Source organism: Dromiciops gliroides, chromosome 2, assembly GCF_019393635.1.
Source record: "Dromiciops gliroides isolate mDroGli1 chromosome 2, mDroGli1.pri, whole genome shotgun sequence".
NCBI classification, from domain to species: domain Eukaryota; kingdom Metazoa; phylum Chordata; class Mammalia; order Microbiotheria; family Microbiotheriidae; genus Dromiciops; species Dromiciops gliroides.
In genome coordinates, this window is record NC_057862.1 from 470,306,723 (window position 1) to 470,334,409 (window position 27,687).

Sequence of the window (27,687 nt, forward strand, 5' to 3'; positions counted from 1 at the left end):
ACACACAATACACATACACACATACACATACAAATAAACACGCACACATATACATGCACAATACACAAACACACAAACACATGCACACACATATAATACAATGCACATACATATACACATGTACAATGCACACACATACACACATGCACATACACATGCATATATACACATACATAAGCATATACACAGTGCACATACACACATGCACATGCACATACACACGCACTAACAGACCTCCACAGAGCCAAGTCGGGGGTGCTACTGAGGCAGAGGGTCTTACCGCATCTAGCTTCACCATGGTCTCCAGTTTCTTGACTGGAGCCTCAGGTTCCATGTTGACTACGATCTCCCCTGTGGGACAGTAGCAGGGACCCCCATTGGACAGTCCCCGGGCCCCCCTGTACCGCCCAACTGGAGTAGGAAACAGACAGACAGACAGACAGAAAAGAGAAGAGAAGAGATGGTGATAGCAACAAAAGGCAGGAGGAGGGATGGACAAGGATTCTAGAGCTACCTGACCAGGTGCTCCAAGTGGGGAGAGGAGATGTCAAAGTGCCAGGGAACAGAAGTTGGAGAGTTGGGCCAACAGCCCATTGTAGGAGTAAAGGAGGTGCCAAGGACTAAGGTTCAAAGAGGAGAAAAGGTCAGGACAGAGCTAGGCATAGGTTCTCTAGATGCAGGACTCCATGGGGTTAGTTGGTTATCCTGTGTTCATCATCCTATGTCCCCAGAGTTCAATCCTCTCCCTTCCATCCTCCACCCCCTCCCCACACCCCCTCAATTCCTAGGCCACAGATCTCAGTAGTTAGGAATCTGGAGTTAGGGTGGTCAATTGGCTGGAGAGAAAGAGGGATAGAAGGAGGTCTGGCCTTGAGGAAATATTCTATTTAGGTGGTAGATTAGATAGGATTGGGATCAAGGAGGGTTGGTACCTGTGGTGTTCCAGTTGGGGGAAGAGCGATCTGGGGGCCTATAGATGAATCGACGAAGGGAGCTGACAGCATGGGAACCCACCAGGGTGTATCGGCCAAAGGCTCGGCAGTCTACTACCCGGATATTGAGTGGAGGGTGCAGCAGCTCATTCTCTGGAAGGTCCTGGGTGGGAATGAGGAGGAGCTGAGAGCCTGGATAAGGAAGCAAGGGACAATCCCCTCTTCACCCCCTGGTCCTATCTAGGGTCTAGGTGGCACAGTGGAGACAGGAAGACCAGCATTCAAATCCTGCCTCTGACACTTTACTTCCTGTGCAACTTTGGGCAATCACATTACCCTCTCTGGGCCTCAGTTTCCTCATCTGTAAAATTAGGGGGTTGGACTGACTTCTAAGGTCCCTTCCAGCTCTCAATTATGATTCAATTACAGTTGGATCTCTTTCTCTATTCCACATTCTTCTGCTCCTCCTTTTCCCCTGACCAATAGCCCCGAGCCCTGACTTACTACTTCAAACCACTTGACAAGGGTGTTGAAGTTGGGATTCTTCTTATAGTTGTGGATCAAGGATGACTGCACCCCTCGACCTGCACATTCAATATCCACTCGAGGCCGGTCTACCTGGGCCAGGTTCACTCGTTTCAGGTCCCGGAGACCCCAGAAGAGTACCTAGGAAGGGAGAAAACTCACTGGGAGAGGAAAGGATACAGGGGAAATGGAGGTAGCATCTGGAGCAAATGGAGGGAGGCCTTGGGTAGGGACAGAGAGGCAGTTGCTTGGGAAGCACGGCTCAAGTGAAAACAACACTGGATTCGGAGCAAGAAAACCTAGATTTGAGTCTCTATTTTGAGTGACACTGGACACATGTGCTCCTCTTCTCTGCACCTGTTTCGTTATCTATAAAATAAGCGATTAGACTAGATACTCCTTATGGTCACACACATACTGTAACCTGACATACTGTGGTCTCTGTGATTCTCTGGATTTCTCTTTCTTGCACCTACCTACCCAAATGCCAGTAGGTGTCTGATGAGAATCTGGAGAAAATCCAAGTTGAGGGAAAGAGGCCAAGGGAAATGAGCCAATGTGAAGGGGTATTATGATGGAATGATTTCAGATGCACTAATGCTGGAGCCTAATGAAATGAATGAATCCATTAATGAACAAACCTATTATTAAGCACCTACTCTGTGCCACAGGGACTGTACTCTGTACTGGATCCAAGGCACAGGGGATTCAAAGACCAAATTGGGACTGTCTCTGCCTTCAAGGTTCTTATAATCTATCCAGGAGAGATAATATGTATATAGACACTAACTTCCCTTGGTCTCTTTCCTTCCACTTGGATTTTCTCTAGACTTTAATTAGAAGAGTGGTGTCAAATTCAAATAGAAATAGATTTTTATCTGCTTCAGGTCATACTCTGGAATATTACTGGACTTATGTTTGACACACTTGTGTTATACATGGACTTGTATTTGGGTGCAAGGAAGAGGAAGCCACAGACCCCAAACTTGTTGGGCCTTCACAGGCCTTACAGACCAGCTAGTCCAATTCTTTCATGCATATAATGGAATAGAAAAAAAATGGATGGGATGGTACAGAGTGAAAGGCATTGATATGAGCCAGAAGACCTGGGTTTGTATCCCACTTCTGACATTATGTTAGTTGACATTAGGCTTCATGTAGGAAAAATGGTGTCAGAATTGAACGTTAAGAGAAACTAGGAATTCTAAGAGCTAGAGGTGAGGAGGGAGTTCATTCCAGACATTAGGGACTGTCCATACAAAAGCATGGTGGTGGGAGATAGAGTGCTATATATGAGGAGCAGTAATAAGGCCGGTTTAACTGAACCACAGAGTGTGGGTGTGCAGGGCTATCAGTCATATCTGATAAAGCTTGAGAGGTAAAGTAAGTTCAGGTTCTGAAGGGCTTTGTGACCCCAGGTTTTGTGAGCCTTACATTTGTGCTGTTGGGAGAAATTGTCTCTAAGGTCCACAATAAAGTTAGGGAGACGCATAGGGAGAAATTGGGACTTTGGAAACCAGAATGGTAAGGAATATAAGGGCTATGGTTGGATATAACCACTAGTGAGCTACAAGGATAAGGAAGGGAAGAAGGGAGGCAGTGAGGCTCAGTGAAGCACATCAAGTGTCAGTGAAAGCCATTTGGGGAGAGCTGCTGTCAGGAGGACTGGGCAGTTAAAATTCAGGATGCCTGATTCTGCCAGGAATGAGAAAGGGGCACTTGTTACCTCAATCCGATATTTGCTGAGCACAGGTCGAATGCCAAGGGGCACAGGCATGATGGGGCCCCGATCTGTGTCCACAGGGCCATTGATGGGAGGTAGGTCAGCCTTCCCTGCTGGTCCAATCTACAGACACAGAGATATGGACCACAGGCACACAGATTAGGCCAGAGCAGTAGCTAGTGATGTATATATCTGGGTTGAGAAGGATAAAATGCCCCTGTAGCAATAAAAAATAAATAAGTCCTCAAGTAAGCTAGAAGTTGGAGGGTGTACATGTGTGTGAATAGATATATGTGTGTACATACATGCACATATGTACAATGCATATGTGCATATGAATGTGTCCATGTGTCTATATATAGACATATTGCAAGGTATACATACATGTGCACTTGTAGGTATGGGTATGCATGCATTATACATGTTGATAGATAAACATGCATATGCATTGTGTATATATGAATAATTTACATGTATGAGAATTTGTGGGTTGTATATGTATATCAATGTGGGGGTTGTGAATGTATATGGGTATGTGTGTATTGTATAGTACATGTGTACATGTGCACATTTCACATGTACACAAATAGGTACATGTATAATGCAACATATGCAAATGATATGTATATGTTTTTATTTACAGGTATATATATGTGTACAAGTGAGTACTGTGCATGAGTTCCTGTGTAATTTGCATGTGCCCATATGCATGTGTTCACAAGTGTGCATGTATAGATATGTCAACACATGTGTATATACAATTATATAGGTGTACACAGTACAATAGTTGTATGTGCACAGCATGTATATGTGTTGTGGGTTCATACACATGCATTGCTGTGTATACATATAGTAGGAGCATACATGTCCCTATACCTATACACCTGTACCTAGGTGTGCATGTGCACATATGGGCACACACATACATGTAATTGCATGCCCATACATGTACACAGCAGCCTGTTGTGTGCATACATACATTTGCATGCATGTATCACATGTACTCGTGCATGTGTATATGTGGTGACCCTGGAGTGCCTTGAGGCTGCTTCAGGGAAGGCTATTGCTAGCAGTGGTGGAGACAGGGTGAGGCTGGCCAGGGCAAAGTTCCCTTAGAATGAGGCCATTTTGGTGGGAGGAGGCAGCCTCCCCTTTTCACTAATCATTCTCTCCCTCGTGCTGAGGCTGGTATTTGAAGGCTACTGAAGGCCCAAGTGCAGTAAGTACTCTTCTGCATTCTGTGTGCTGGGACAAAACTGCAGGCACTCAGTTCTGGACTCCCTGGAGGGAACCCAGGACAAGAGGAGGACCTTTCTCTATGAGACCTGCCTTGGTTTTCGAATAAACACAGCTGAAAAGGCCCCTTCTTTCTTTGCCTGGGCTCTTCCTCACCTGCAGCAGCTCAAAGGCGGCCAGCAGATCCCCAGCTGTGGCATTCCCTCGGTAGATCTGGTAATACTCAAGCTGGGGAGGGAATCGGGGTGGGCAGTAATCCTCATCTGCCATCTTCACCACTGGCTTGGCAAAAGTCCGGCCCATGAAGTCTGCCTTCCCCTGGGTAAAGGAGAGAGTGAAGGGGATGTTGTGAGAGGGCCTGCGCTTGAAGGAAGGTTTGCCTTTGGTTGCCCCCAACTCCCAGAGGGCTACTTCTAAGGTTTCCTTCCCTATTGTGCCAACTCCTAAGCCAACTGCCTTTCTCAGAGACCCCTGTGGGCTAAGGGTCAGATTTGGTGCAACGTGTCTAAGGCTTATGAGCAGCTACATGTATGGATAATGAAGGGAGGCACTGGGGGATGTTCTTAGCAGGATGCCCAGCTCTGTGATCCCTGAATAGCTGAAAAGTACATGATGCTTTAAGGTTTATAAAGCACTTTATAAATGATCTCATTGGATTCTTCCAATGAATTGTGGGGTTGTCAGGGATGGTACCATTCCCATTTTACAGATAAGGGAACTGAATCTGAGGTTAAATGACTTGCCCAAGGTCAAAGAGACAGAACTGGAATTGGAACCAGGGGCCAATTCTTATGTTCTTTATACTACAGCATCCTTGAAGGTTCCTGGATTTGTCCAGTCCAAGTTAGATATGTCTCCATATTCAGAGAGGTGGAGTGAGATTGAAAATCATGGGATCACAGATTTAGAGCTGAAAAGGGACTTTAGATGTAATCTAGTTCAATCCCTTAACTTTTCATAGGAGAAAACAGAGGGAATCTCTGACCTGGACTAGGAAAGACCCTTAGGGACAATGGTACTCCATCTTCCTCAAAGGGATCTCAGTGGTGGTGGCAGGGCATGGAGAAGCAGGGACAGGAAATGGGCTTCCCTCTCTCAGTGTGGGTATGCAAGAATGTCAATGATTGTGGTGTTGGGAGTTGAGGTTGCCAAGCTGTCTTGAGAACTGGGGCACTGAACAAATACCAAAGCGCAAACTTTGGAATGAACCCACAATCCAACTCCAGGGGTGTGGTAGGGGCCATACCAGGATATCTGGTGGTCAGTGATGGCTGTAGTAGGGAACAAGGCAGGGATATGAAGGGGTGATGCCAAAGGGGCCCCAATCCTCTCTCCCTCCTTCCATAGGATATACCATAGTGTCCTGGTCATATATTTCAATGACAATGATGGGGGGGTCATCCCGAAGCTCATGAGCCTCCCCATATAGCTCCAGGTTATCAAATACCAACATCTGGTCCCAGGTCGGGCACAGGGTCTCATTTAAAACCTGAAACACAGGGGTAAAAGTAGGGGAAAAGATGGGCAGGTAATCAATGGGGACCTACTTGGAAGAAAACCATAGGCTCTTGAATTTCAGGTTCTGTGAAGATTCAAAGCTGAATTTTAGTTTCCTTCCTCAAGCCTTCAGCAATCTTGAGGAATATACTAGTCAGTACAAAGAAATGTTTGCCCAATATGTACTGTATTGAATTTAAATAGAATGAAAATGAAAAGCCTTTGATAGCAGTTATTAGCATGGGCAGCTGGTCTTATAGCTATCTGCAAGGCTCTTCTCTTCCTGCCCCTCCCCCACCCCACCTCCTGCAATGATTTAAATGATGTTTGCACTTAGATCCCTAGGCCCAACATGTTACATCCTGCCTATGGATCTCGAATCTGTGTAATCCTCTTTTGGAGCTGACTCCCTGTCTCCTTTATCCTCCCACGGAGAGTCCAGTCTCAGAGTTCTCACCTCTGTACACTGACTCTGAGTGATGAAGAAGACCCTGGCGAAAGGGTCTGAGAGGCCACTACTGTCCGCAGCAAAGAGGCTTCGAGCCTGATACATGTGGGCCCTGAGCTGGAACGCCTGCTTCTCTAGATGGGGATGGAGGGACAGAGAAGCAAGGCCCTCAGACTCACAGGGTCCCAAATGTTTTTCCCCTCCCCACGGGAATGTCCAGGACTCTGGCACTGGTCTTTTTCTTCCCCTTCCCATTGGTATAGCTATCCCCAACTCCAAAGATCTGGTCACCACCCTCCTTTTGGTGAGTTTGGATGAATTATAGTGGGGGGTGGGAGGAAGGCATGGGGGTACAAGACTTCACTTGCTCTGGGAGAAAAGGCTGAGCTGGACAGGGATCTGTCCAATGTATCTATAGGAAAATGAGCTGAACTGTTCTTGGGAATCTTCTATCAGCAGGTGTAGGAGGCCTGATGAACTGGAGGGGGGAGAGTGGGGGGAAGCCACTCACAGGGGCCCTTCAGGGGATGCACTTACTGGTATAGCAGAGGCTGATGGGGGGGAAGGATTGCAGGCCCAAACCCTGGGCAGCCTTGACCTCCTCAAAGCCACAGGGCAGGCCACACAGGAAGTCTTTCCGCTGCTTATTGAGACCCAGCCATAGGTATAGCTCCAGTTTGGCTTGTACTGTCCAGCCAGCCGAGCCAAAGCCCCGCTTTCCTGGCAGCTGAGGGTAATGAGCAACATGTGACTGAGGGAAAACCAAGGGCCTGGCCACCCATATCCTTTCCCTGTCCAGTGCCCTGTAGCTAGGACTCCCAGAAGACATCAGATGGGGTGGAAATTAGGAGGAGAAGGAGGACAGAAAATGGGAAGAGACAAAATCCTTTCCTGTAATCCATCCCCTAACTTTCCCTTTTATTTTACATCCCCATAACTTTACATCCCTCATAGCTTAGGTAGACTGGAGATGACATCATCATATTTGACAGAGGGCCTTAAAATTTATATTATCTTATTCAAACCTCAACAACTGTATGAGGCAGATAATATTATTATCTCCCTTTTACAAGTGAAGAAACTGAGGTTAGGAGAGGTTAAGTCAGTTGCCCAGATTCACCAGCTACTATGTGCCTGAGGTGGGATTTGAACTTAGGTCTTCCTGACTCTAAGTTCAGTCCTCTACCCAATATACTTAGCTACCTCACTACAGAGTCACGGTGGAAGGGAATGGGCCAGGAGCAGGGAGGGCAGGGCCCAAGCATTATGGAACCCAATTCATTTAATGCAGTCATGCTCCAGTATGCTCCATCCTTTCCACATCTCCCAACCTTTCTGTTTCCATTCTTTGACTCTTCTAGCAAAGACTAGAAGATTTCCAGATTTCTAAAAGATTTCAGGTTTTCAATTGCTCACCCTTTCCTTAATATCAACTTCTTTATGGTTTCTGTCAGAACTGAGGTCCCACAGAGAATGTGTGTGCATGAGCTTAGAATGTAAGTTTCTTGAGTCTGTCTCAATATTTATATTCCCAAGGCCTAGCACTGTGACTGGCACATAGTAAATGGTGATTGGTTGATTGAATGATTGGTGGAGTGGGAATGGGATGGTGGTGGTGGTTAGCCATGCATAACTACTTAGGAGAGACTAGAGTTTTGGTTCAGCCCCACTCCTTTCCATCTCCCCTCAATCCTATCAAGCACCTTGAGGAATAGGGTCTTGACTTTGGCGCAGTCTTTCCCAGCTTCCTCCTCCACAATTGAGAAGAGCACGTCTTTGGAGGGTACCCGAGCATAGGCAATTCGCTTGTTATTGCTCATCATCCAGATGAAGACGTCTGGGATGCTGTGCTGGGGCTGTATTGAGAGAGGAAGTGGGAAATTATGAGATAGAACAGAGGAAGCTGGGCTTGCTTGGAGTGGGGGAAATGAGTAGGGAGCAAGTTAGGGCTGGAATGAGGACAGACAGGAAGAAGGAAAAAAGCAATTTCTTGGGCCTATGGGAATTGGAAGGAAGCTAGATGAGTCCTGTCTGCTCTCTTGTACGTGTGTATGTATGCATTGTCTCTTCCCATAAGAACATAAACTCCTTAAGAACAGGACTGATTTGTATCTCTAGCATTTAGCACAGTGCCTGGTATGGAAAATGGCTTAATTAATGTTCATTAATTAATTAACAATGGCTTGTTAATTGACTAGCTGATGAATAAAATACTTGACCTAAGCTTGGATCAAGAAAACCCAGGGACTGGGGACAACTAGGTGGCACAGTGGATAAAGCACCAGCCCTGGATTCAGGAGGACCTGAATTAAAATCCGGCCTCAGACACTTGACACTTACTAGCTGTGTCACCCTGGGCAAGTCACTTAACCCTCATTGCCCCACCAAAAAATAAAAATTTAAAGAAAAAAGAAAACCCAGGGACTGTCTGTGGGAGGATTCCAGAGTCCTAGAATATCAGGGCTGAAAAAATTCCACTCTGATGAATAAGGTAGGTAAGGGAATTGGAGAATTAACATTTTTCTTTGGTGGGAAATGAGGTTCGACTGACTCTAAAGCTGGGGTCTTTGACCTTTTTTGTGTTATGTACACCTTTGTCAGTCTGGTAAAACATCTGGATCCCTTCTAATGACAATGTGTTTAAATGTATAAAATAAAATGCATCGAATCATAAAGAAAACCAATTATATTAAAATAGTTATCACAATATTTTTTAAAAAATCCAAGTCTACACAGCCCAAGTTTAAGAACCCCTGCTTTAAAACAACACACCCAGTTTTCTTGTAGCATTTGTACATAAGCTAAGCAAAAGTTCCTCTTTTGGGAACTGGACACTTCTCAAAATGGGGCTGCACAAATGTTTTGAGGGCTAGCAGAATGAATAGACCGAACCTATGGTATATGGACAAAGGATCCGCTTCCTTGCAGTTAGTGGGTGGAGCTTTACTAATGCAAAGGATTGATGCCTCATGGGAGGCTGACCCTGAAAATTGGTGGGAGGGGACCAGCTTTGAAACTGAAAAGATTAATTAAGAATAATATTGTGATATTGGAGGTATGTGCTCCAGCAAGGTTGAAGGGAGCAATGCCAATTAGTTCAGGAATGTCAATTGATTAATCCCAGTCCTGCCACTTGCTACATACCTAGCTTCAGGCAAGGCACTTGACCTCCTTGGCTCTTAATTTCTCCATCTCTAAGATGAGGGATAGTTACACTAGGCAGCTTCAGTGGTTCTTGTGGTTAGCTCTAAATAGATGAACCTATATTATTCTAAGAATTGATAGTTTAGGGATGTTTCAGAATGTAATTCCCCTACTTTATAACATGGCAATTCAGTTCTCCATAAGTGTGTTTTAATTTTAAGTCAAATTAATAAGGATTTATTAGTACCTACTATGTGCCAGGTACTGTGCTAAGCACTGTGAGTGTACAAAGGAAGGAAACAATCCCTGACTTCAAGGAACTCAGAGTCTTGTCTTATTTCACAGAACTGTAGAATCTGAGTTGGAAAGGATCCATCTATTCCAAACCATATTTGAAAAAAGAATCCTCTTTACTACATCCATGACAAGTTTATCTCTAGTCTCTGCTCAAAGACTTCTAATGATGGTGACCAGCCACCACTTCTCAAGGCAGCCAGTTGCACTTTGAGATCATTCTAATCATGAGGAAGCTCTTCCTGATGTCAAGCCCAAATTGATCTTTTTGTAACTTCTGCCCACTGCTTTTCATTCTACCATCTGAGGTCAAATAGTGTTTAAATACTGGTAAATCCTCTTCAAAAGTCCAATCTCTTAGTTAAAGGTATACTATGGAGAATAAAGGCGGGAGGTGTCTCTGCCAAGACTGAGCATGGACTTTTGGCATTAGGAGAGGGGTTAGAAAGGACTGACATCTAGAGAAAGGACTGATAAATAGAACTATGTATAGAATAATTTTACACATACATACATACATAATGTGTACATGCATGCATGCATACATTCCTATTTGTGTCTAATGGTAGCCATCTCTATAGTGGGGGATGGGAGGAAAGAAAAAAAGAAATTTAGATGATAGCTGTGTGGTATATTTGGAGGGAATAGCAAGTTGCACATGGTAGATTTGTAGTTTCATATGCAATCATCTTTCTTTTTTATTGTGCTGTATTAGGGAAATGCTTGTTTTTTTTTTCCATGAATTGAAAATGATATAAATTTGTAGTACAGAAAAGGAAAAGGGAAAAGAAGAAAAAAGAAAGGGCTTCCATTCAACACTTTGGGCAAACTGGCCAGTGAAGGCTAAATGACACAGTCAAGTAAAAAGAGTAGAAAAAGAATAAATAGCCCAGGTTAGGGGAGGGCTAGGGAATGAAGGCCAGAGCTCTCTTTCTGCCCAGAATCTGTTTCCTAAGATGACTACTTTGAAAGCAATAATATTCACATATACGTATAAATTCTGGTATGTTTGGTGAAGAAATATTAGTTTTGTTATTTCTGGCACCATGTATGTCTTATCTTTCCAACTTGACTCTGGATTCATAGGATCATACTTTTAGAGCTGGAAGGGACCTTAGAGGTCATTTAGTCTCATTTCCTCAGATGAGGAAACTAATGTTCAGGGAGATTAAGTTATCTTGCCCAAGGTCCTGGTATTAGGGGTTTTTTTGGAGGGGGGGGGCAATGAGGGTTAAGTGACTTGCCCCGGTTCACACAGCTAGTAAGTGTCAAGTGTCTGAGGCTGGATTTGAACTCAGGTTCTCCTGAATCCAGGGCCAGTATTTTATCTGCTTTATCTGCTGTGTCACCCCAAGGTCCTGGTATTTGAATGCCAGGTCTGTTCTTTACTCCCATTGTGATCCTTCCTAGAAGGTGGGAATGCCATTTGTTGGGTCTTCCCCCCACACCTTGTCCAGGACCTAGTGCGGTGCTGGGCTTGGCACTTCAATACTTGTCTAGTGGACTCCCGAGATCCTTTACCTCATCTGCCAGAAATCGCAGCTTCTGGAGGAAGTTCTGTACCAGCTTCAGCTTGTCTCGCACAGTGTGCCTCTTCACCTGAGCCCGCAGAGCCTTTGCCTGCTGCCCCATGCTCTCCTGTGTATGGCAAAAGATGGGCAGAGGACAGGAGGGGGCCCAGAGGCCAGAGAGGGGAATAGGCACAATGGGAAAGGACTCGGGAACAATCCTGAGTGGGAGTTCAGGTGGAGACCTGCGGGACTGATCCTGGGAAGGGGCAGGTATCCCAGAGATGGACAGAATCCTTCTCTGAGTCTGCTTGGCCCTGGCTGGGGCCTGACACCCTTACAACTGCAGCCACTTTTCCCATTTCATTAAGTTCTCTCTCTCTCCTGGGTCTAATCCCCTCAGAGTTTCTTCTTTGTACATCCTGCCCAGAGGTCATGTTCAGTTCCTTCTTAGCTTTTCTCCCATGGCTCCCCATATCCCCCTCCCACAGACCTTTTTCATTAGTTGCTTATGCCCCATTCCACCCCTTCACTTCCCCAGACCTTGGACAGCTTCCTGTCCTCACCAGCTCCCTCATGCAGGACTTGAGTCTCTCCCGGTCAAGCCTTGTTCGGGAGGATTGGCTCTGGTCCTTGTCAGCTAGTGAGAGAAATCGACTGCAAGAGACAAAGTCAGAACCTGGGTCTGAGCAAACTTTCTTGGAACTCATTCCACTCTGTCTGTCTTGGATCTATATGCATTTCTTACTGTCTTTCCATGCCTCATTCCGGCTACATGTTGCCCATCCTTGTCCTCTGTGTCCCCTACCAGCCTCTTCCCCGTTCCCCTTCCCTTGACTTCTCTAGTTCACCCCCATTACCCATTCCCCTTCCTTTGATTCCCTCACCCCTAAATGTATTTCCCATTCCCCCTATTCCTTGTCTCACTAGCAGCCACAGCTGAGTTCCTCCAGAACACCTCGGAGCCGACGCTCTGGGTAAGACTTCTCTGTCTTGATCATCTCTTGTACATCATTCAGACCCTCTTCCTGGATGTGAGGGTTTAGGAGAAAAAGAAGGACAAGAGACTTGTTATAGTCTTTATACCTTTCACATCTTCCCAATTTTTCAGGGGAGGAACTGGATGGCAAGATAAATTGGGATGTGTTTTTTCAAGTGAATGAATCAAAATAAGGACCCCATATTTGTGTTCCATGGTAGTGTTGATTGACCTTCCCTCTCTGTTGAGACTTTCCATTATTCTGATATCTGAGGGTACCAAAATAGGACAGTCTCTCCCTACCAGTCCCATATTCCACTCCCATCTAGTATTTTCTTTTTGCTTTGAGGAATGGAAGAATAGGATGGAACTAGAGGCTTTTCTGGGAATCCAATGACCCGCCATGCCTGACATGGAATGGCAGCATTAGGATGTTGTAATTAGGCAGTATTTTATTTAGAAAGGGTACTTCAGAAAGAAGGTCAAAGAATCTCAGAGCTGAAAAGGACCTTAGAAACCATCTAGTCCAATCCCCTCATTTTATAGATGAAAAGTAGAGGTGACTTGCCCAAGGTCACTTAGTGAATTGATCACAGTTAGGACTAGAACTTAGGTCTCCTGACTACCAAATTGGTCTTCTTTCCACTTCCCTTCCAGCTTCACCCCCTGTCCCCCATCAAAGGCACTGACCAGCTTGTCTGCAATCCGATCCATGATATTGGCATTGTAGAGGCGGCGACGCTGGTCCTGCCACCAGCTCTTGATGTAGATACAGGGCTTGCGGTCCAAATAGGGCAGATGGAAGTAGTTCCTGGGGGATGGAGCAGGAGTAAAGGGATAAGTTGAGGAGGAGGCTGAGAGGAAGGATGGAAAGGAGGTAGGATGCTTCAGTCTGCTATGCCAGTAAGAAGCAGAGTGGAGGCAGGGTAGCACTGGTGTGGGATAGGTAGACATATATGCATATATATATATATAGAGAGAGAGAGAGAGGGGGGGGGGAAGGGGGGCAGGGAGTTGGCTAGTGGCTGGTAAGAAGCCTCTGCACAGTGTCCTCTCCCACAACTAACATCTAGTCCCCTACTTAACTCTTCCTCTCCTTTCTACTTCCCTGTTCTAGGCCTTACCTGTCTGTGATTTGGGGCCGCATTGGAGGTGAGGAGGAGACAGACACCAGATCTCCACCCTCATCTCCTTCATCATCGCTGGAGTTTTGGATCAGGTCTACTTCTTCCTCATCCCCACCCTCCTTCTTCTTTGGACGTTGAGGTCGAGACATCCCATCTACCTGGTTACCATAGTTCCCTGGGAGCAGAATGAGGGGAAGAGAAGGTACTGAAATTGTTCTATAAATAGCTATTATCGATCCCCACCCTCCCAGCTGTCTATTACTTTGGGATTTAGGAAAGAAAAAGAGAGAGAGAGAGAAGAAGAGGGAAGAAGGGAAGCTAGATGAGTGGGTTTATCAGTTTGGAAGTAGCAGAGCAGTGTTGGATGAGAATCTGAGTCTGTTTTTCCTTTTCTTTCCTACTTGCTCTCCTCTTTTTTTCTTCCTTTACCTCCTTCCCTTACTCTCTCTTTCACTCCCAAATACTGATATAATGTCAGATTCTCCCCAGAAGCCCATCCTAAAGGCCAAAATTCAATTCCAGTCTGAGACATCCCTATTTTTCTGCACTCACTTACCCACCCTTGACTGGGACCTCAACCTTTTTAAAAAGAGAAATCCTTTCCCTTCCTGGTGTTCTATTGATGACTCAACTGTCTTGTTCACCTGGAGAACCAGACTCCTTCACCTTTTGGGCATGTATGTATGTATGTATGTGAAGGGAAGGGAAGAAGACAGAAAGACCATAGGGTTTGTATTGATGTGTAGGGTTCTGAGATCATGGATGCTGCACTGACCTATGGTGACTTCAAAGGTGATAGGCTTGTCTCCATTCTTCCGGTCGATCATGGAGGCCTCCAGGAAGGCCCCAAAGAGAAAGAATTCTTCCATTTTCCCTGTGCAGCTCTGGTGAGGAGGTAGGGCAAGGGAGCTCTTAGTCACAGACTGGGCAGAGAGGTTCTAAGACCAGGTCATCTTCCTCTAATCTCTCTTGGGCAGAATCTTTGCACTGGGGTATTTTCCTTTGACCTCTAAAACTTGGCAGATGGGATTCTGAGGTTCCTACCTTGATCTCCAAGGTTTACAGAATTTTTGGGGCTGAGTTCTTTCTCCAGAACAACAGAGACATATGGCAAGGTAGGGTTCAAGGGTTCTGGTGAGAAACTCCCACTTGGATTTGTCAGCATCTAACCACCACCTTATTGAGATAAGCCATATTCTCAATGGCCTCTGGGCAGAAGACAGATAAAGCTCAGGATATACAAAGGGATGGCAGTTCTCCATCTGGAGGCCTTGGCCTAATTCAGGGCACTGGCACTGGGGCTCCAGGAGGGGACTGACACTATACTAACCTTGGAAATAATGGCATGCAACTCTGACCTAGACATACCCTAAGACCCAGTAGGTGGTTAACGTGTGACCCTGTTAGGCTAAGATGTACAAGTAGAGCTTGGGATGCTGAGTGCATCTCTAGGACATGAAAGGAATAAGAAATTTGGTTGGGATGGGGCTAAATGGGATAAGACTTTAGGATACAGTAGGGTTCTAACCTAGAGTCATGGCCAAGCAATGAGACTCACATCAGAAACAGGTGTGGCTTGTTCCACCTGCACCTCGGTGGAGCTGGTGAGCTCAGGGTTGGAGGTGTCCAGTATTTCCACAGCTAGACCCAGCATCAGGCGGGCTCTGAAGGAGACACCTTCACCCAGCCCCTCGTTCAGGTCCTGGTGCTCATCTAGCAGGGTGTAGTTTCTAGTGGAACCATACATATTCACCCACGCTGGGCCCAGAGTGGGCAGGAAGCCTGAAAGAGGGGAAGCAAGGGTTTGGAGACGAGTAGGAAGGGAAACCTTCCATAAAGCCCAATTGGGAAGGAGGCACAATCTAGGGTGGGGCTTGCTGTTCTCCTCATCACTTCATTCTTCCAACTCCCTAGCCTTCTCTGGCCTATGTGCAAAGAAGAGTTCACCTAGAAAGGGGGAGGTTATTTCTTTTGGAGACAGAGTGGTATAATGGGAAGAGCACTGCTTGTGGAGTCTGAGGACCTAGGTTCAAATCCCAGTCTTGCCACTTACTACTTGGAGCAAATCACTCGACTTTCCTGGGTCTTAGCTCTTCTGTAGAATGAGGGGGTTGAACTAGGAAGCCTCTGAGGTCCCTTCTAGCCCTAAATCTATGATCCTATGGTCCCTTTCAGCTCGGGATACATAATCTTATGGTAGAAAGAGCCCAGTAGGTACTTAGAGAATTGCTGATTGGTTGACATGGTTTATTGATTGGCTGACTTAGAGGGGGCAGGATTTGGAGTTTTCATATGTGAAAAGACTTTCTTGGGCCTATCTACTACTCTCTTTGGGAGACTAGGCAGGGGGATTCAAGCTGAGTGTTCAGTAAAGCTCTCTGTTTTATGGCACCTGGAGGAGGAGTGGCCTGCAAGTTAATGAAATCTGAGCCCTGGCCATTCTGAGGAATAAGCTATTAGATGAGAGGAAGTGTGGTATAGAGCAGGCCTCATAGTAAGTAAAATCTAATACTTTCAGAGTCAAGAAGGACCTGGGTTCTGGTCCTTCCTCTGACACATACTTACTTGCTGATGGACCTTCCTCAAGCCATTTAACCTCTCAGCGCCTCCAGGCAACTCTGTAAAATTATGCTACAAAAGTTGCCCAATTTGCATTTGTAGAAGGAGTTTCTAAGATCATAGTTTCCTCATAGAAAATTCCCTATACCAAAGAAATCACTGGTCTGGATCCCCAGACGCCCTACAAACCTATAAGATAAAGACAAACTGGGAGTGGCATGGGTTGGGACTGTGTTTTTTAAGGTATCCTCATAGAACAAAAGAATCTTAGAATTGGGAGAGACCTGAGAACCATCTAGTCTAATTTGTCTTCCAAGAGAGTTCTCCCGGCCATCCCTGTTATCTGGATTGCAGGGGGGTAGGAATTGGAGGTGGTTAGGTGGGCTCCAGCCTCTTGGAGGACCTTGAGAAACACTGTATTCCTTGATGTATTAATATTGGTTTTTATCTTCTTTATTATTTTAAAAATTATTCGTTCATCCATCCATCCATCCATCCATCCATCCATCCATCCATCCATCCATCCATCCATCCATCCATCCATCCATCCATCCACCCACCCACCCATCTATCTATCTATCTATCTATCTATCTATCTATCTATCTATCTATCTATCTATCTATCCATCCATCCATCCATCCATTCTTTCTTTTTTAGTGAATCAGGTTCTTCTGGAAAAACCTTTTTACCATAAGGGATCCACCCTGCTATCTCTGCCTTGGGAACTCTTGGATGTGACTACACATCTACCTCAAGGGTTCCATCTATTTTCCTCCTCCCTCCTCCTTATCTGCCACCAACCTCTCCCAGTCCTCGATCCTGACCTTTGTCTCCATCGTTGGAAATCTTTCGCAGGTCAATGAAATGGGTGCCAATGGCTACGTCATTGACCTTGTCTGAGTCCCGGATCTGCACCTTCATGCGTTTACAGAGTGGAGGGAATAGGTCTGTGAAGACGATTTGTTCATTCCACAGGGGCTCATAGCTGCTCTTCTGCACAGATGTCTTGCCCTGTCCAGATGGAGGAATGATGATAGGTTGGGGAAAGGAGAAAGAATATACCTTATATAACCCCCTACCCCCATTTTTATCCTAATTCTCCCTTCTCTGGCCACTGTGGTCTCCCCACTCTTTGAAGTTAGGGGATGACTGCCTGGGGTATTTTGAGGTCTTTGCCATGTTGTTGCTGTTTGTTGTCCTTGTATCCCTAGTGCCTAGCACAGTGTCTGACAGAGCAGGAACTTAATAAATTCTTCTTGAATTGAATCATATGTCAAGGGTCCAGGGAGTTCATAATCTGCCTTGTGGGTTTTTTGTATTCTCAGGCCCCCACTCTTCTAATCTCCCCCCCTCTTGGTGGTCTCATGCCCCTTGTCTCTCAAACTCTTGGTTTTATTGCTTCTCATTCCCAACTCTAGAGCAGGAATTTTTTAACCTTTTTTTGCATGTCATGGCCCCTTTTGGCAGACTGATGAAGACTATGGACTCCTTGTTTTTAAATGCATAACATAAAATGTATAGGATTATAGAGGAAATGAATTATATTGAAATATGGTCATCAAAACACCCACCCACACCCACCCACACACATACATACCACCCACCCAAACCCATATGTGTGTATGTGTGTGTGTGTGTGTGTGTGTGTACACACACACACACACACACACATATACCAATATATCAAGGTCAAAGACCCTGGGTTAAGAACCTGTACTCTAGATAGAGGTTCCAAGTCCAAGGGATGAAAGATAAGAGCCTGCTTCCCATATGTCCTGCTCTAACCACTAGGTTCCTTGCGAGATCTATCATCTGAGCCTCAAACTTCTGTTTCCCATCTCCCCTCTTCTCCCCCAACTCTTAGTGTTTTCCTTTCTGAGGTTGCCTCTCAATTATGCTGTATGGAGCTTGTGCATTTGTAGCTGTTTGCATCCTGTCTGCCCACTAGACAAGGGTTTCTTGAGGGCAGGGACTATTTTTGCCTTTCTTTGTATTCCCAGACTTTAGCATAGCACTTGGCACATGGTAAGTGCTTAATAAATGTTTGTTAACTGACTAACCTACTGACCTGCTGAGTGCCCCATAGGTACCTTTTGGCCAGCAAAGAAGACTTGCACGTAGGGGTCAACGAGGTCCTTGTTCTCACCAATGAATGCCTTTTTCATGTTGGCCATAAGGCTTGTGTTCATGCGGGGCAGTCCCTCCGCCCGGTATATCTTCACATAGAATCGGGCCCATTGGCGCTCGGCGGGCACCCCCTCGGGAAGCAGCAAGTTCCTACCGGCACATCCAGCCTGGGGTATTGCAGCCAAGCTCCCCTTTTCCCCTCACCCAGGGCCCATTTCTTTACGCTGCCTTCTTTGTTCCAGATTCTTTGACCCGCTGGACCCAGGACCCAAATGTGTTTTAGCCCTTGTCTTCCCTACTAGTTTCCTTTGTGGTTCTAAGATTTGGACATGCGTACACCAAATAGCTGCCCTCTGTACTTCTGTTTGCCTTCAGATTTCTGCCCTTTGTCTATGGGAAGATGGGGTAAAAATCCTGGGGGCCTGTATGTTCCTCCCTTTCTCCCTCTTCTATACCAACTCAAGCAGAAAAGAAAGCCTAGAATGAGGAGGAGAGGGAGTATATGCCACAGACCACCTCTGGGAGATTGCTTGAGGCTCCTGAAAAAAAGACTTGTATTCCTGTGGAACCCAGGAAGAGCAATGGCTATCTGGGACTGCTGAAGTAGATGGGATATCAGGGGAGGCAAGACACCTGGGACCAAATGGGCTGCCACTCTGGGGGCAAGTATATTTCTGCTGGATCAGAGGCAGTAGGGAAGGAAGGACTGGGATCAGGGAACCCTTGGGATTGGGATGAGATGGGGAATCCTCACCCCTCAATGTCATCCTCTTCAGTTTCATTGGCCTTGTGGGGGGTCTTGATGTTGTCTCCCTTGCCCACCACAGCAATGTCACACTTGACATAGCCCTTCAGCCCAGCTGAGATGTCATCTGGGTCTGACAGGATAGCCCACTTGTGATGGAACTGGTGTTCTGCAGGAGGATGTAAGGGGTCTTGATGTTGCACCCATTTCTCAGAATTTCAACTTACCCTTCTTCTGACTGGGGGAGAGGGGTGGAAGGCAAAGCCTGCTTAGGTAAAACACTGTTGGCTCCTGAAGCAAGCAGAAGTTATTAGCTTAGGGGTGGTTACTGGTTCACACTCCTAAGTCCTGTCTGTCTCTTGGCCATAATTCAAGTTGAGTTCATTCAGAGTTGGGCATGTCAGTTAATTTATCAGGATGGAAGAATTGTGACTGAAAAGTAAAGGGATTGATTTTTTTTTTTTTTAGTGAGGCAATGGGGGTTAAGTGACTTGCCCAGGGTCACACAGCTAGTAAGTGTTAAGTGTCTGAGGCTGGATTTGAACTCAGGGCCTCCTGACTCCAGGGCCGGTGCTCTATCCACTGCGCCACCTAGCCACCCCCTTGGGATTGATTTTTAAAATAATCAAACACAGAAGAATCCAAACATTTGAAGAATTGTTGCCCCCTTAATAATAGCTAGCATTTATATAGCATTTTAAAGCCTCCAAAACACTGCAAATATCTCACTATATCCTCACAACAATCCTGGAAAGTAGGCGCTATTACTATTCCAATTTTACAGTTGGGGAAACCGAGGCATACAGAGCTTAAGTGACTTGCCCAGGGTCACACAGCTAGTAAGCATCTGAGGGTGGGTTTGAACTCAAGTCTTCCTGAATCTACACCCAGCACACTATCCACAGTACTGCATAAATGCTTTCAGGCTACCATTGCTTAAAGCTTCTTTGGAATTACTTTTTTGGGAACTGCCTCCAGGGCCAATTCATGAGCCACAGAGGAAAATTCGTTTCATCATTTTATTGCCACACTTCATATCTATGTAGCTATTCCCTGGGTGTCAGAAAACTTACCTCACCACCTCCCTCACCACCCCAACATCACATAATCTTCTCTGTGCATCTGGAGACCATCTCTTCAGTATTGCTGTGAGCTGTCATTGGTCCCTCTAGAATCATCCTATACCCCTTGAGTGTCTCAAAGGCCCTGAAGACCAGTGCTTCCAATACTTTCTTAGTCCTTCTGAAATTATTTCCAATATTACCTGGACATTTTTTTTGGTATGCAATTGTTTGCATGTGACAAATATTGTTAGTTTGTGAGCTTCTCAAAGTCAGAGACTGGTGGGGGCATCTAGGTGGTGCAGTAGATAAAGCACTGGCCCTGGATTCAGGAGGACCTGAATTCAAATCTGGACTCAGAAACTTGACACTTACTAGCCATGTGACCCTGGGCAAGTCACTTAACCCTCATTGCCCCACCAAAAAAAAAAAAGTCAGAGACTGGTTTTGCCTTTCTTTTTATAGCTAGTGTTCAGCAGAGTGCTTGGCACAGAGTAGATATTTAATAAATGTTTGTTGACTTGACTCTGTTGTGGTCTAATTGTCTTCCTTCATCCACACCTACCCAATATATGTCTATAGGTCTATGTTAAGGTACATATACAGAAACAAGCCCAAATCCGAAGAGGGTAGCTAGTCTCCTCATTGGCGGATAATAACCTGTCTGGAAGGGGCAGCTAGGAGACACAGTGGGTGGCACACTGGGCCTGGAGTCATTCTTCCTGAGTTCAAATCTGGCCTCAGACACTTAGGAGCTATGTGACCCTGTGCAAGTCACTTAGCACTGATTGCCTCAGTTCCTTATGTGTAAAATGAGCTGGAGAAGGAAATGACAAACCCCTGCAGTGTCTTTGCCAAGAAAACCCCAAATGGAGTCACAAAGAGTCAGACATGAGTGATCGGCTAGATAACAACAACACCTGTCCGGGTGCACAGAAAAACATGGTTCAAGGCTTAAAAACCTCATAAAGTGAGATTGTTTTATTAACGTTCTTTCTTTCTTCCTCTTTCTTTCTTTCTTTCTCCTTCTTTCTTTCTTTCTCTTCCTTCCTTCCTTCCTTCCTTCCTTCCTTCCTTCCTTCCTTCCTTCCTTCCTTCCTTCCTTCCTTCCTTCCTTCCTTCCTTTCTTTCTTTTTGCGGGGCAATGAGGGTTAAGTGACTTGCCCAGGGTCACACAGCTAGTAAGTGTCAAGTGTCTGAGGCTGGATTTGAACTCAGGTCCTCCTGAATCCAAGGCAAGTGCTTTATCTACTGTGCCACCTAGATGCCCCCTATTAATGTTATTTTGGAAATGAATAATTTTAACTCACTATATTGCTCTCTAAGAGAGGTAGCTCAGTGTGAGATTTGCCTTGGAGTTAAGAAGGCTCCCATTTAAGTTTTGCCTGTGACACATATGATCTGTGTCTTCATGGACTTTTTAGTATCTCAGGAATCTCTCTGAAACTGTAATTTACAGAAGAGCTGCCCATTAAATTTACATCGGTAGGGGACAGTTTTACATTGGTCGTCCTCATGACAAAATCATAGGTCCTGACAAAACAAATAAATAGAGTTTAATGAGAGATAAGCTGGATTAGTAGACTGCTGGACTGGGAGTCAAGAAGACCCAGTGACACATGCTAGCTTTGTGACTAATTCTCTGCATTGGTGGAGGGAACTCCCTTATGTGCCTTCAAGTGATGGAAATAATTCAGTAGTATTATATTAGTATATATGAATGTACTAATTTGACAATAACAATTAAATATAAAATGACTATAGCATAATATGAGCTATTAAAGCTTAAAACTGCACTAAGACTTTTGGGATACCCCATATATAAGGAAATCAGTGCTATCCAAGACAATTAAATTAATAAAACTGTTTCCCTATAGATAAATATTTTGGGGGATTTATTTAAAGGGTTAGTCTTTTCATTGGCTTACTTTGACCTTTTTTAATTAAAAAAATTAAAAATGTCCATTTTAATTAAAAATAAAAATAAATTTAAAATTGAAAAATGAAAATGAAAAATCTTTTAAAAGTAAATTTTACTTTCAATTTCTAATTCTTTTTCTTGCCCTCTCCTACCCATCGATAAAGAAAAAAGAAAACCCATTACAAATATATATATACATATACATGCATACATACATATTTAGCATTAGCTTACTTTAATTCACTGTTTTGAATTCTCAACAAAAGTACTTTGTAAATTAACTTTATTACATTTAAAAATCTGGTATCAAACTTTTCTCTGCACTTGGGGAGGTCTGACTTTCACACGGAACTTAAAATGGACACTGAGAGGTCTGTTTCTCCTTGAGCTCTGACACTTGCCAAATGATTCACACAGGTTTATGTCTATTACAGGTGTTGGTATTCCATGGTCCACATGCCAAAGGAAGCATGCTTTTGTATAACCTGGCCCTCACAATTTCCTTCCACCCTCTTTATCAGTGTTTTCTCACCTCCCTCCTGCCATTCCACTTTTGGCAGTTGGTGAAACCTATGGACCCTTTCTCAGAATAATTTTATTTTTATTTTTAAATGGGGCAATAGGGGTTAAGTGACTTGCCCAGGGTCACACAGCTATTAAGTGTCAAGTATTTGAGTCTGGATTTGAGCTCAGGTCGTCCTGAATCCAGAGCTGGTCCTTTATCCACTGCGCCCTCTAGCTGCCCCTCAGAATAAAATTTTTAAACAATTCATAATTAAAGGAAATGCTGAAAACTTCAGTTAGTAGTTAGTGAAAATAAGGATGTAATTTTTTTTTCTGCTCAAGTTAATACACCCCCTTAAATAAGTGTACAGATCCCTTGAGGGATGGTATGATCCATGGATCCCAGGTTAAGAACCTTAACCTGACACATGAAAACAGGGATCTATGTGCCGTCGGTCATTCCTTGCTTCCTGATCCTTCTGCAAATGGAAGGGGTTTTGCCAATACCAGCTCAGAGGATATAATATCAGAAGAGGTGAATGGCAGAAGGCTCTATAGCAGGCAGCAGTTGTGAAGTAGTTTGCCAATTGACATAAACCAGCCCTGGGGGTAGGAGCAGGAAAGATGAAAGACAGGGCATTAAATACCACCCTGTATGATAGGTGGATAGAGACCTTGGGAAAGCTCTGCCCCACATCCCTCCTAACTCTTCCTGGTTGAAGACTCTGGGACACCATAAACTGGAGGCTTGGGTGTGTCCAGATAGAGCTGGGTCAGGGAGGAGTTTACCTGGGTTGGTACCTGTATAGCTTCCTATTTTAACTAATTATTTTTGCTAACTAGGTGCTAGGGCAGCTAGGCGCTGGGCCCGGATAGAGTGCGAGCCTGATGTTAGAAAGACTCCTGAGTTCAAATCTGGCCTCAGACAACTTAATAGCTGTGATCCTGTGCAAGTCACTTAACTGTGTTTGCCTCAGTTTCCTCATCTGTAAAATGAGCTAGAGAAGAAAATGGCGAATCACGCCAGTATCTTTATAAAGAAAACTCCAAATGGAGTCATGAAGAGTGGATACAACTCAACAACAACAAACTAGGTGTTAAGCTCAGCTGTTTCTATGCTATTGCTGACTACAGGTGTAGTATGTGTTAGGGAAAAACCCTAGCTCCACTCCCCTACTTAAGGCTCTAGTAATTGATTGCTTAACTAACTAAAGTCACCTTACACTTAGCTTTTTTATTCAAAGCCCACAGTCTCTGATTTAATGAGTTTTACTTTGTGGTGAAAATAAATGTGAAACTACATATTACAAGGAAAGTTAACTTTTGTCTCATGGGAGCTTGGGATGCAGTGAGAAATTAGGAGTAAAGGGGATGTCTAGGAAAGGAAGCTGCAGTGGTAGACTCTGCATAAAGAGATGCCTCATTGTTCTAAAATAGGCTAAGAAAACTGAGTCTCAGAGAAGTTAAGGATCACACACTTAATAAAGGAACTTTAGAGAAACATGTAGTCCAACCCAGTTATTTTACAGATAGAGAAACTAGAGATGTTATGTGACTTGCCCAAGGTCACACAGGAAGTAAATGGCAAAGCTAGGATTCACACCCAAGCTTTCTGACTCCAAGTTGGGTGTTATTTCCACTGTAGCATGCTGCTTTCTATTCCTCTAGGATGTTGGCATTTTTATGAGAACCAAAGATTGATCCCAGATTTGAATGATTTAGGCTGAGAGGAGTCAGTGGGACTCCTTTTCTTCTTCTTCTTGTCTTTTGTTTGTTTTGGGCAGGGCAATGAGGGTTAAGTGACTTGTCCAGGGTCACACAACTAGTACGTGTCAAGTGTCTAAGGCCAGACTTGAACTCAGGTCCTCCTGAATCCAGGGTTGGTGCTTTATCCACTGTGCCACCTAGCTACCCCCAGGACATCTTTTCATTCTTTTATTTTCTTTTGGTTAGGCAATTGGGGTTAAGTGACTTGCCCAGGGTCACACAGCTAGTAAGTGTTAAGTGTCTGAGGTCGGATTTGAACTCAGGTCCTCCTGAATCCAGGGCCGGTGCTCTATCCACTGAGCCACCTAGCTGCCCCCCAGCATGTCACTTAACTTCAGATATAAAATAAAGGGATTGGGCTTGATGTTTCAGAGTCTCCTTCAACTATAAATAAATCTAAGCTTCTATTTCTATGGTGGGCTTTGAATGATATCTCAGTATTTGCTTTCATGTGTCCTAGCCAGAGGAACTAGAGGCAGTTTTATGGACTTTGTATGCATCCCTCAAACTGAACTGTATCCTGTCACTGTCACTGTCACCAGGGACCACCACCTCCATTCTTCCCTTCCCTCAAACCAGGACAGACAGGTTTTATCAGGCAGCTCATTATCTAAGGCCAAACGGGTTGTTAGCCACTATGAGAGATTTCACTGCAGGATTTGGTAAGGATGCTAAACCCTGGAGGGAAGGCAGTAGACTTCTTAAAATCGGAAAGCCTTAGAGTCAGGTGTGTGCTTGTGTTAGCTGGAGTTGTCTCATGAGAAGTGATTGTTAAATTTTCAGTCTGAGCATTTAAATTTCAGAAATCGACAAGTGCTACATATCAGGGCTTGATTTATTGTTTTGCTGATTCCTAGACTTAAAAAAAAGCAATGGAGAAAACGTTCCTAATATGGATTAAACCTAAAAGTGTTTGGGGCTACACTAATTTTTTTTCAGTGAGTTGGTTATCAAACATTCACCAGCCCAACCCTGTAAAGAGCTGAACTTCCTGGAACCACCAAAACTGTCTGAATAGAGGGATTCCATTGTGGATGCACATGAGGCTGACCAGTGCAAGCTTGATGTTATCAACTTACACTAAGTCTAAAAAATCAAGGTCATAGTATTAATCTCCATTGGGGCTAGAGTCCAGAATCTTCATTGGTCATGCTGTTAAAAGCTGCTAATGAATTCTGTTTCCCCAGGCAGCACGAGGTCACAGGGTTGGAAGGTGTCTCAAAGGACATTAATCCTCTAGGCTTTGGATGAACTTAACCCATACCTGCAATGAGAATCTCTTCTACAATATACCCAACAAGTAGTCCTCTGGCCCATTCAACTTTTTAGGAAGTTCTTCCTGACACTAAGCCTATAATTGTCTCTTTTCAACTTCCTCCCCTTGCTGTGAGCTTTGCCCTCTGAGACTAAACAGAATAGGCCGTCCCTCTTCCTCATGACTGCCGTTCAGAATGCCTGAGACATTTCTTGGGCCCTGTGGTCAATCTTCTCTGTAGGCTAAATTGCCTAGTTCCACCTATTGATCCTATCTCATCTAGCACTTTCTGAAGGTCTTTCATCATTCTCCCTCATTCTGGTATCAGATGAAGAGTTGGCTCTTCTCCTTGCCAAGGCAAGCCTCCCTACATGGGCTCTAGATCCCATCTTTGGTTCCACCTCCTCATCTTTCATCATCTTCTAAACACTCTGCTGCAATCTGGCTTCTGATCTTATCCTTCAGATGAAATTGCTTTTTCCCAATTTACCAATGGCATTTTCATTGCTACATCTAGTGGCATTTTTCCAATCCTAAATCCTTTTGGCAGCATGGATACTGTTGACCATGTTCTCCTTCTGAATACCCTCTTCTCTCTAGGTTTTCATAACACTGCTCACTCCTGGTTTTCTATCAGTCACACTGCTCCTTCTGAGTTGCCTTGGCTTGTTCTTCACCCATGTCTAACTGTGGGTGTCCCTCAGGACTCTTTCCTGGGCTCCCTTCTCTTTTCACTCTATACCAGTTCATTTGGTGACTTTGTCAGCTCCCATGGGTTCAAGTGCCACCTCTATGGAACTGATTCCCAGATTGATCAATCTAGTACTAACCTAGGTGTTGTGCTAAGCCATACTTTTCATACAGTTTAAACTGGATGTCTTATAGGCAGTTCAAACTCAACATGTCCAGAACACAACTTATTATTTCCCTCAGGCTCTTGCCCTTCTGAACCATTTATTACTGTCAAAGAAACCACCATGCTCAGTCACTTTGGCTCCAACCTCAGTGTCACCCTTGATTCCTCACTTTCACTCACCCCATATATCTAATCCATTGTCCATCCTGTCTTGTCATTTCTACTTTCACAGCATATCTTGTTTACATTATCTTCTCTTCACTCATTGACACAAGCCTAGCAAGCCCTCATAGCTTCTTGTCTGGACTATTGCAATAGTCTTTTTTTTTTTTTAGGTGAGGCAATTGGGGTTAAGTGACTTGCCCAGGGTCACACAGCCAGTAAGTAAGTGTCTGAGGCTGGATTTGAACTTAGGTCCTCCTGACTCCAGGGCCGGTGCTCTATCCACTGCGCCATCTAGCTGCCCCTGCAATAGTCTTCTAACTGGTCTCCCCACCTCTACTTTCTCCTCATCCTGATCAATCCCCTACTTAGCAGCCAGAGTGTTGTTTTCTTTGGAAAGAATAGGCACGACAAAATTACTGCCTTCTTCAGTGAGCTTCAGTGGCTCCCCATTACCTCCAGGATCCAGTAGAAGCCCCTCTTTTGGCATTCAAAGCTCTTCATCACCTGGTCCTTTCCTCCCTTTACAATTTCCTCATGCTTCATGCCCTTCTGCAACCTAGTTACACTGGTCTCCATGCAGTCCTTAGAACATAGCACTTGGAAGCCTGTCTTTGTGCCCCTGCACTGGGTGTTCTCCATGCCTGGAAATGCTCTGCCCTCTCAGATCTGCCTTCTGGCTTCATTGGTATTTTGTTTTGTTTTGTTTTTTGTTTTTGGTGAGGCAATTGGGGTGAAGTGACTTGCCCAGGGTCACACAGCTAGCATCAAGTGTCCGAGACCGGATTTGAACTCAGGTCCTCCTGAATCCAGGGCTGGTGCTCCATCCACTGCGCCACCTAGCTGCCCCCCTCATTAGCATTTTTCAGACTGCTCAAATCCCCCTTCTGCAGGAGGCCTTGCTCTTCTAGATTACCTTCATCTACTCTGTGTATGTGACAGCGAGGTGGCTCAGCAGATACAGTGCCAGGCCTGAAGTCAAGAAGACTCAACTTCCTGAGTTCAAATCTGGCCTCAGACACTTACAAGCTGTGTGACTCTGGGCAAGTCACTTCGCCCTATGTGCCTCAGTTTCCTTATCTGTAAAATGAACTGGAGAAGGAAATGGCAAACCACTCCAGTATCTTTGCCAAGAAGAGTCAGATATGACTGAAATGACTGAACAATAACAACTCTATATATCTTCTGGGACAAAGAAGCACTCAGTAAATGTCGTTGATTGACTTCTGTTATTAATTTCTGGACATTCTCTAGCTTAACAATTTTTTTCTTAAAATATGATACCCTGAGTGGAACACAATGTTATCTAACCAGGG

At 44.7% G+C, this 27,687-nt stretch overlaps 1 protein-coding gene across 6 annotated transcripts in view; it reads right to left on the bottom strand.

Annotated features, from left to right (window-relative positions):
• The window catches only part of OTOF (otoferlin), a 185,015-nt gene that overhangs the window by 26,174 nt on the left and 131,154 nt on the right, over window positions 1-27,687 (bottom strand). For 5 of the 6 annotated variants that reach the window (XM_043987816.1, XM_043987814.1, XM_043987817.1 and 2 more), the window contains 19 exons: window positions 18,855-19,014; window positions 18,064-18,250; window positions 16,798-16,984; window positions 14,972-15,195; window positions 14,189-14,297; window positions 13,411-13,588; window positions 12,977-13,097; window positions 12,235-12,335; window positions 11,874-11,964; window positions 11,321-11,437; window positions 8,065-8,217; window positions 6,899-7,088; window positions 6,371-6,495; window positions 5,771-5,905; window positions 4,573-4,734; window positions 3,184-3,303; window positions 1,437-1,598; window positions 933-1,095; window positions 281-411 (listed from right to left, as the gene is read on the bottom strand). In XM_043987816.1, coding sequence (XP_043843751.1) covers window positions 281-411; window positions 933-1,095; window positions 1,437-1,598; window positions 3,184-3,303; window positions 4,573-4,734; window positions 5,771-5,905; window positions 6,371-6,495; window positions 6,899-7,088; window positions 8,065-8,217; window positions 11,321-11,437; window positions 11,874-11,964; window positions 12,235-12,335; window positions 12,977-13,097; window positions 13,411-13,588; window positions 14,189-14,297; window positions 14,972-15,195; window positions 16,798-16,984; window positions 18,064-18,250; window positions 18,855-19,014 — 2,816 coding nt within the window. The remainder of the gene's footprint in view (window positions 1-280; window positions 412-932; window positions 1,096-1,436; window positions 1,599-3,183; window positions 3,304-4,572; window positions 4,735-5,770; window positions 5,906-6,370; window positions 6,496-6,898; window positions 7,089-8,064; window positions 8,218-11,320; window positions 11,438-11,873; window positions 11,965-12,234; window positions 12,336-12,976; window positions 13,098-13,410; window positions 13,589-14,188; window positions 14,298-14,971; window positions 15,196-16,797; window positions 16,985-18,063; window positions 18,251-18,854; window positions 19,015-27,687) is intronic. The other variant, XM_043987818.1, reaches the window with a different exon arrangement.